The sequence below is a fragment of the Anoplophora glabripennis genome, unplaced genomic scaffold (assembly GCF_000390285.2).
Source record: "Anoplophora glabripennis isolate ALB-LARVAE unplaced genomic scaffold, Agla_2.0 scaffold31, whole genome shotgun sequence".
Taxonomy (NCBI): domain Eukaryota; kingdom Metazoa; phylum Arthropoda; class Insecta; order Coleoptera; family Cerambycidae; genus Anoplophora; species Anoplophora glabripennis.
Window position 1 is genome coordinate 1,719,232 of NW_019416897.1, and position 10,195 is coordinate 1,729,426.

The 10,195-nt window shown below is 31.2% G+C and overlaps 2 protein-coding genes across 2 annotated transcripts in view; both read right to left on the reverse strand.

The window, feature by feature from the left end:
• Positions 1-210: 210 nt before the first annotated feature.
• Positions 211-4,630, reverse strand: LOC108905739 (60S ribosomal protein L7a). The gene is made up of 6 exons (XM_018708744.1): positions 4,507-4,630; positions 3,916-4,030; positions 3,686-3,835; positions 3,369-3,589; positions 612-751; positions 211-441 (listed from the first exon to the last, which is right to left on the reverse strand). Exons 1-6 carry the CDS (start codon positions 4,519-4,521, stop codon positions 276-278), a joined length of 807 nt encoding a protein of 268 aa, XP_018564260.1. The 5' UTR covers positions 4,522-4,630; the 3' UTR covers positions 211-275.
• A 1,024-nt stretch (positions 4,631-5,654) lies between these two features.
• LOC108905691 (putative uncharacterized protein DDB_G0291608) overlaps positions 5,655-10,195 on the reverse strand; it is a 16,202-nt gene continuing 11,661 nt past the window's right edge. The window contains exon 2 of the mRNA XM_018708673.1: positions 5,655-7,946. Within this exon, the coding sequence (XP_018564189.1) occupies positions 6,120-7,946 (1,827 nt within the window). The 3' untranslated portion in view covers positions 5,655-6,119. The remainder of the gene's footprint in view (positions 7,947-10,195) is intronic.

Genomic DNA, 10,195 nt, shown 5'->3' on the forward strand with positions numbered 1-10,195 from the left:
GAATTTAATCTTATGTAGAGCACTTAACAAGACACTTCAATGTGTTCCATTAAAAAAAAATGAATTCACACATTTTTACAGCACCCTGTATAAAAGCCACTATTTTTAAAATGTGCCTTTTTCAGTCTGATTTTTCTCCGAGTAAAAGTATGATTGTGATAGGAACCGGCTAGTAAAACCCCTTATCCGAAAACAATAAAACGCAAAATAAAACCAAAGACTTGGTAACATTTTATGATTTATTTATTACAAATCTTGTCACAGAACAAGAAAAATTAACCCTGCTTCTGGGCCAACTCCTTCGCCCTTGCACGTTCGATCTTCGCGATGCGGGCCGCAGACTTTGAACCCAGGATACCACCTCCCCAGTGTCTCCTGATTTCGTCGGCGCGTTCATTGAAGTTGGTCCTGATCACTTCCACGATCTTATTAAAGTTGGACCTACAAAACGATTAAATACAATTTGTTGTTGACGTGCACATCGTATTAATACGCAGCCCCTCCCCAAATGAGAAATTTTTAGTGAATTAAAAATATTCGAAAGAGAAGTGAGAAAATTAATTTTTTTGCCTATCTTTAAGACTCCTCACTATTATATTTTTTAAACTCACCTATCACCAGAGTCGACCTGAGTCAACGCAATGGAAGAGCAAGTCTTACGCCTAACAAGGAGACCTAACCTAGCTTTTCCCTTGACGATGCAGTAAGGGACGCCCATTTTCCTGCAGAGGGCGGGTAGGAAAAGTACCAACTGCAAAATGCGAAGCGATGATATATAGTTATGCATATAAGAGAAAACAGTAGCTCATTTAATATTAATTTATTTTTACTTAAATCAGTGTCATTTTTCTTCATGCTCACCACTTTATTTTTAAAGTAACGTTCAGGTGAAGAAATTCATAGCATCATGTGTGAAGATTTAATAATCTATACAAAGTTTTCCAGCTGGAGTGAATCTTTAAATCAAAGGGAGATCTCAAAAACTAATGAGATTTTTCTTAGCCGATCGTATAGGGCCGTATTGAGGTTTTTGAGGTCACATTTTTTGTAAACCTTTGTTACCAAAGCTGTTATTATTGATTATATGGATGACATTTAGTAGTAAAGTTTAAAGTAAAAAATGCATACCAATTTCTATTGTCTATAAAGGGATTAGTAAAAACTCATCAAAAATACTGGTATTTATTAAAATACAATAAGGAAAGTTATTTCCATATGATCCGAACTTTTTTTGACACTGAAAATGTGCAATAATTTTTTCTTTATTATAAGAAACAACTACTTTGTGGACTACAGCCTCATTCACCATTGAATTACACCCGCAATATCTAATGTACAACATTCCTCAGCAGAATCACAAGGCATAGACCGGTTTTGAACTTATTTGATGTCATCAGTATGCCATATAGTTCAGGAACACTACATATTCACATTCACAAATAATATACAGGGTGATTCACAAATGGTGACCAAAAATGAAACCTCATATTCTTTGGTGAATTTTAAGGGGAGTCTTTCCTATAAAGTTTTTATCTAAGGCGCTTCGTTAAAAAGATACAGGGTGTTAAACTTCAAAAAATATTTAAAATTTTTTTAAATAATTTAAAAACTAGTAAGTGAAATAATTTGAAATTGGGCACGTGTTTATGTAAACATTGTCCAAAATTTGAGAGCTTTTTCTGAAATTTACATGTTCAAGTGGCGGAAATAAAGGTTTCGGTGGCATATTTTTCTAAATAAAATAGTACGCCACTGTTTTATGGTAATAACCATGATATTTTCAGATTCGCCTTTCAATCTTTACAAATTATTACTCTTATGTTTTTCAAAAAAATCCTGATTTTCGAGTAAAACTTAAAAAATTAACCGAGAACACACTTCGATATTCGAATATAATGCTTTTTAAAATTACATAGTGGGCTGTGATAGCAACTAATGCTTTTCATCAGATTCAAGCAACAATAAATTTCGAACAAATTACATTTTCGTTACTAAACAAATGCGGGCCTGTGTTCGTGGAAATGGAGATATTTGTGAGCATTTACTCAAATAAAATCATTAAAATGATGACTAATGTTATGAATTTTCTTTATTCGAATACATAACTGAATGATTAGTGCTTGTCATGTCATTTAAACAAAAGTGTTTTCAGTTGGTTTTATAAGTTTTACTCGAAAAACATGAGAGTAGTAATTTGTAGAAAACTGAAATACGAATCCGAAAATATCGTGATTGTTACCGTAAAGCAGTGGCGTACTATTTTATTTAGAAAAATATGCCACTGATACCATGTATCTCCGCCACTGGAGAAATTTTAGGAAAAACCCTCAGATATTGGACAATGTTTACATAAATACATGTGCTCAATTTCAAATTATTTCTCTTAATAGTTTTCAAATTATTTAAAAAAATTAAAATATTTTTTGAAGTTTAATGAAGCGTCCTAAATAAAAACTTTATAGGAAAGACCCCTTAAAATTCACCAAAGAATACAAGGTTTCATTTTTGGTCACCATTTGTGAATCACCCTGTATATAATGAAAATATAAGTTCGCGGTACATAAAAAAATTGTGATATTTGCAGCAAAAAATAAAAAAATGCAAAAATTACGTTTTTTTTCACATTTTCGAATATAACTCTAACTATGCAGTTTAGAGATAAGGTCATTAACTGATGAAATTATTTGTTATGAAATTTCCTACAAAATAGAGCGATTTTTGAAGCATTCAACTAACAGGTAAGAAATTGTCCAATTCTACTATAAAAGTGGATTTAAGTACTTTAAAGCATTACAAAATGAATTCCCAAAACCCGATCCAAATTGCTCTGATAGTTTTGACATGAGATATTTGTTAATTTCAGCGCAAAATATAATTATTTTTTTTGCGTCAATGCTGGGGTTAAAGTTAAATATTTTAATTGTCACTGATTTTCTTACACATACTTCAACCCCTTAACTATCATACAGAATCTTTATAATATCGATTTTCTTTTGCAGCGATTTTACAAGTTCAAAAAATGTTGACGTCAAACAAATAATTTCATGAAGCAGTTTTGCGGTTTAGGTATAACGAAGATATTAAAAAAACTTGGGTTTGAAAATGAGTTAATACAATTTTGTACATGAAAACGATACAGATTGATTTAAAAAAATCTCAGCGACTAAACCAAACTGGAACACACTATATTTAAATTTATAGGGTTAATAATAAAAACAAAGATATTAAGCTACTAATTCAAAGATTCTAAAAATTTGTAAAATTAATTTAAATTAGCTAAACCTTTAACATAATGTAAAACCAAAATCATAAAAAATATTTGATTTAAAATAGAAGAGTAAAAATGATATCTGAAATAATAAACTCACCTCGATAGGATCAACATCATGTGCTATAACCACCAACTGGGCTTTTTTCTGTTCAATGAGTTTTGTTACAGTATTTGTACCAGCCCTCAAAGTGTTGGGCTTTTTGGTTGGAGCAACCTCTTTCTTAGCAACTTTGGCTTCGGCTTTGGCCTTCAACCTGTTCCTTTTCTGGAGCTCTGTCTCAGGCCTGTACTTTTCTAAAACCTTAAACAGTTGGGTAGCTAAAATGTAACAGAAGATTAATACATTGGGAAATATAAATTTAGGACGAATATGGCATTATCTTATTTAAAGATGCAGAAAAATCTATTTCTTACCGGTTTGTTTATCTAATGTTTGGGAGAATTGATTAATTGGAGGCGGAACTTTCAACCTTTTCTGTAAAACGGCTTTTTGCCTTTGGATACGAATATATTTAGGCCATTTGACGAACCTAGATAAATCCCTTGGAGGCTGAATATCCTGCCCTAAAAAGTTTTTCACAATATCGTTTGCACAAATAAAATATTTTCAACAATATTCATTAATACTACCAAAACGTACATACCAATCCCAAAATTTCTAGACCTTTTTTCAAAAAGAGGATTGACTTCCTTTTTTAGTTCAACTTTCTTGACTGCCAGAGGAGCCGCAGCTACCTTCTTTCCTACCTTCTTCTTGGGCTAGAACAAATAACTAACTGTTAACAATAAATAATAAAGTATATAACACTAATAGAAAAATAATAGAACGTCAGTCATACTTTTTGGTGGTAGTAAGGTTTTCTGCAAAACTCTTAAGATAGCAAATACGGTCGTCATCATAATAAATCCATTTAGTTTTAATTTATTATAATTTAAAACAACCCTGCACATTTCTAAAAGCGATGGTGCAAGATGGAGCATAATATAAAAAACGTGTAATAAACATAACCTAAATACATAAATAATAACAAAATGTTGTTAATAGTCAAAATTAAAATAAGATTTAACTTAAAAAAGTTGTTTAATACATAGAAATAGATTTAAACAACCCAAATTCAATCAAAAATTATTAAATACAAATATCGACAGATCTAGAAATATTAACCTGTTTTTTTCCAAAATTTTGAAATACGGTAGAGAAATATTGTACAGTGTAAGTAAAACAAGCAACGTACCTTCTTTTGGACCATTTTAAGTATTACAGAATTAAATGATGTTTTAGGTAATAATAAATTACAAATACATCCGCCACTCAGCAAATCCCAACATAAGAGATCGCCTAACTTCGGAGAAAGGGCGCATGAGCGGAAAAGGAATGAGATGTCAATATTTTAGAGGGAAACTCAAATTATCAATCAGCTCTGTACAAGTTTTTGTTACAAAGAAATACACAAATATCACTATATATCGAGAAAATAATTACGAGATTAATTATTAACTCAGAGTTCTAATTTTGCTGTTGGCATATAAATAATAGCTAGTAAATAAAGTTGTCAAAAATAATATCTTGAAAACACTTTCTAATTGTCAGTAATTGCCAACTAATAGCAACTGATTTGGTTATTAATAATATTAATCACAGTAAGATAAGAGATAGATAGAGATAATTATTAAACTTACCATAGTTTAAAAGTTAATGTCAGAAAGAAGAAATCGCAAATTGGTAGGTAGGTACCTAATTGAATTTAACTATTTTAAAAGTGCTACTAACTCTGTCTCATGAGGTTTCATATTTAAAAATAAACATATTTTTATTTATAATTATGATTTCTGAAATTATTCCTACATAGAAAAGTGTTATATGCATTTTATTTTATTTGAAATACGGGAGTTACAAGCCCCTCTAAATTTGAAGTATAGGCAATTTTAATACACCAGGGTGATTTGTTGATAGTATAAAAGTATATAAGTATATAACTTTTACCTATTTTTTTTATAACTATTATAAACTACCTGGCAAAATTTTTATGCTATTCTACGACAGGAATAAAAAAAGATGTTATTGTAATCGAATTTAAGAGTTTCAAATGACATTTTGTTTCATTAATCAAAAATGTGATTTTGTAATTATTAAACTAAAACTACAATGGATATACATTAAAGTGATAGCACACATTTTTGTTACATTATGTACCTAGTATACATTTCATGAATAAAAATTAAATTCGATATGGGACAATAACAAGGCAATTTTAAAAACAACAATATATTTATTAGTGGTAAATACTTAATATAAATATTTCTTAGATAAATGTAACAATTGTTATAAATACTAAGTAATTAATTATATGAACATTTCTTAGGTACCAGGTTTTAACTGACTATTTGTTTCGTTATGAAAAACTAAAGAAGTGTTGTAATAATCATAAGAAAGTACTATGTTTATTAGATACTGCATCCCAAAAAATAATAAATTAACCACAAAAATTGTATAGACATAAATAAAACTAATTTTATATCAGGAATTGCCAATAACTGGAAATTAATGATGGATTTTCTAATATATTTTATTACAAGACTTCTTAATTGAACTGTTGGTGAATAACTTGAGTACACTCTGCTAAGGAATAATATTAATAATAAAGTCTTACTGTAAAATTTATGGTTTTATTCAGTCATGGCTGCATAAAAAAATATACAAATATACATATTTATCTTAAATATAATTGGCCCAAGAATATTTGCTTAAATTTCTTTCAATCATTACGAATTTCTTCATAAAATAACTTATAACTAAATATTATGTACAATAAATAATTCGCATCCAAAAGGAGCTTGTGTTCGTCTGTTACTTCCTCCCATACGAATTTGAACTCAAATACTGGTTCCCACCTGAATGATTAAGAGCCAAGACCTTAGAAATTATATTGATATCTTCTGGTACTTTATTTCCAAGCGCCCCAGAGTTGTACAGTAAATTACTTAGTTGATAATTATTGTTTTGTGGATGATTAAAATTACTTGGAGGTCCCAGATTCGATCTAAAGAATCTGTTACTTTGTACCTGCTGAGGCGGCGCTGTTAAGGTACCTTCCAGACTTGACCGAAAAATCCTATTTACCTGTTGTGGTTGAGCCAAAGAAAAAGTATTAAAATATTGCGTAAAATTCGGATTGATTGGTTGAGAGTTAGTTGGCTGCACTGATTTTTGTATAGAAAATGATTGAGATATTCTATTGGGATCATTATTCAAATAGTTCCCTGTACCTACTTCTTGCCTGAACGTCCTCTTTCCTTGATCGGTTACAATGAATTGCGGTTGGTTTATTGGCAGCTGGTGGAAAGTATTTACCAGAGGTACTCTTTTTTCTTGTTCGGTTACAAAGATTTGAGGATGGCTTATTGGTAGTTGATTCAAAGTGTTAACCAACGATGTTGCTTGAGGTATGGAGTGAAATTGTTGGAAACCAGCTGTCTGAATGATGGGAGTGTGGAAGTTGATGGGACCCCTCACTGGCAACACCTGGGCGTTCAAAGGCAATTTTCCCGCTTCTATTATGGGGTTGTAAGCGACGCTAGAAACTAAAGTCACTCCGCTGTTATTGTTGGTTGTGTCCGCATTGAATGGCTGTGCAGGTTTGGTTGGTAACGATTGTCCAAATTGAATGAACTGATTTACAATCGGTTTCTCTGTATTCACTTCACCATTGAACTGTTTAAACGTGGGATTTGCTATGGGAAGAAAAGGCTGTGCGTTGTTTCTAAGCCTAAGCTGTTCTTGCTGCTGTCTAAGGAATAGTTCTTGTTGTCGCTGATTTTGCAACTGCTGCTGTTTCAAGTTCAAATTTAACCTTAGGATTTCTTGTTCTAAGAGTTTTTGTTTTTGCTGGAACTCGAGTTGAGAATCAACTTGAATCTTTTCAGGTTTAGTTAATTTAGATTCTCTTTGCAAAATGTTTTCTTCTTGTTGTTTTTTCTGCTCAGGTCTGAGAATAGATTCAACTTTTTTAGGAACTCCTTGTTCGTCCTGATGAACGGTAAAAGCTACTACCAGGGGAGCTGAGAAGAACTGTACTTCTTCCGCTTTAGCTTCACTTTCTTCTGTAGAACTTGTTGGGGTAGTTGTGGTACTTTCAATTTTGTTAAACTCGGTGGTAGTTAATTTGTCGTATTTAACTATATTAGGCACTATTTTATTTATACTTCTGGATTCGCCATCGGAACGAAGACTATTTGTATCAGGCAGAGTGAAACTGCTGCTAGCGCTGGTCAGGATTTGCTCGGCGTCGTTGAATGGATCTAATTCTTCCTTTTCGAACGTTGTTATGGGAGACTGCTGGACAGCCTGACTTCTTTGAACTAGAATAGATGAAACAGGAGATTCTGCAGTCTTTTTAGTGATGGGTTTTGCTGATGTTGATGTCGTGGACACACCTTCAGAGTTAGTGAACACCGACAACGCAGAAGCAGACGCCTTTTCCACGATTTTCTCTGAATCCTCATCGGGATTGTCGTTGTTATCCTCGTTTTCTAATTCTATCAAGGCTTTTAGAAGGGCTTTTCTGAAGTTTACGTTCAAATTTATGGATGGAGGAGTTACGGACACTTCGTTGGTGTCGTCTTCCTCTTTGGCAGTACAGTTCACGACTAACACAGCCAGGAGTATTAGACAATTCTGAAATGAAGAAATAAAATATTAATACTAATAAAATTGACAATTAATGTCGTGTTATTTTTGGAGAACATTATTCATATCCAACAGAAAATGGAGACGTTTTTGGTTACTTGAATGGTAAGTCTTTGATCCAATATTAATGTTGTCTTGTGCAGGATGCTTCCAATTGAATGCGACAACAATATTACCTCGGAAATCGTAAGAGACAATAGAATTTCTTAAATTGAGGCTAAAACTGGAAAAAATATTTTCGATTCGTCTCCGGAAAATTATTGTACGCTAAATTAAGCAATTTATGTCAATTTTTGTACCCCTCACGATTTTCCAAATAGCAACATTACAGGATTTAATTTCAAACGAAAATATATTTTACCAGTTCTATTACATTGAAAATAATTATATATTATTATTCATGATATTCCGTTGTCTTTTAATGATAGTAGATACATCTATCTACACAAAGAAATAATTACAGTGCACTAACAGTTTAGTAATAGCATCTATTCATTCCTCATTGTTTATTAAATGCGACAACAATGAATTGTGAAATAAGTATAATCTTAAAAAACCGCCATGGAAATCTACCAAGTTAAGAAAACACCACGTTGGCATATTTTATATTGAAATATTCATCTGTATTTCATCCGGCCAGGTGATAAAGAAAGTAATTTTTTCAGTGAAAGTGGATAACATCCTCCCGGTAACCACACCTCACGGCACTTAGCTTCATCAACCTGCAATGTCTGTAGTATGTTTGTGATACGATTTAACTGACTTTTAATTCATTGATGCGCTTTGCGGTATTGTTTTAAACAATTTTCAATCGCATGCAGTGTTCTAATAATGGATTTTGTGAATCTGATTAATCATGATTAATTCGCACACTAAGGTATCGAATTGTTAGTAGGTACTTGATTCTGTGCAGGATGCCACTAAAATATATTGTACAGGGTGCATTTAAATAAAGGAGCACATAGCTACCAGATACCTTATCCTGAGAAAAGCCTGCACAAGAAATCTATGAAAAAGAATATATATTCTAATACAAATTGGTTACATTAACGTATTCGAATAGTATAATATTTTTCCAACAATTATGCTTACGGTATGGCACACTCTTTTTTAAGATGTAGGTAAATTTGAAACATAATTTTTAACGCGATGTTTAGAACATCCTTAGAAGATTCAATGATATGTCTAGGTAAAAAAAGCAAATAGTGTCGTAATTCGTAGAAATAACAGCGGGTCCAATTGCCTATAACACTTTTTCAAAATTTGAGTATTAACTAATACATAACCTAAAAATGATTTTTTAATTCCTTTTTTATTTACATATTTCAAAATATGAAAAAGTTTCTAGTTAAGAATCTTGAAATGTCTTAAGTCTTACATAAAAGTCATGTTGTTCCAAATCTGTAACAATAATTAGAGTTTCCAAAAAAAAGCATTTAGAGTTTTGGGATAATACTTTACAATTTTCGCTTAAATTCAGGTAAATTATCATTATTTTTCACAATATTTATTAATGAATAATAATTGTAATTAAAGATATTTAGTGGATTTTAATATCTGCAACTCTCTAAACTATTTTTTTTACATTTTTTAGCTGTAGGCTCCTCAATATTAATCGCGTTTTGTCTCTAAAACAGATAATGTTATCGATATAGAACACAAACAATATTTTAATGATCTTCAACTGTTTAATTTTTTGAAAAAAACATAAGTAAATTGGTATTTTAACACCTTTGGGGCTTTAGAATTTTGAAATTTTTTTTCGTTGATACGCTTTATTACCATTAAAATTGAAAAAAGTGCATAATTAGACAAAGTTGTTGCAATCTATTAATTTTAAAAAGATTGTCCTTGAGGTTATGTAATTCCATTAATATTTCGTAATAGAAATAGTAAAAGGAACTAGAATTATTTTTGTGAAAAGAGTGACCTCTTAAATTTTCTTCTCGTAATTTCCGGGCACCCTGTATAATAAATATACAAACAATAAGAGAAAGATCCCACTAAACACGAAACGTAAATGAAATGTTGCAAATGAGATGTTTTACTAAACATTTGAAACATTAACTAGAAACGTTTCTGTTTCATTACAGAAATGTAGCACTTGAAAACTTATTTAGTGAAACATAGCCGAAACTTTACAATTGAAGAGAGTTTGAAACAGTACTCGAAACATTACCTTTTGATCTCGGAAACATAACAGACGAACAACCCTTTGCTATTTTTGCTTATCTTAT

What these genes read in the sequence shown, in the direction of transcription:
- LOC108905739 (XM_018708744.1), bottom strand. An exon ending in AACATTAGATAAACAAACCG is followed by an intron (nt 3,590 to 3,685) that starts GTAAGAAATAGA and finishes GTTACATTTTAG; the next exon opens with CTACCCAACTGTTTAAGGTT. An exon ending in CAGGTCGACTCTGGTGATAG is followed by an intron (nt 442 to 611) that starts GTGAGTTTAAAA and finishes ATCGTTTTGTAG; the next exon opens with GTCCAACTTTAATAAGATCG.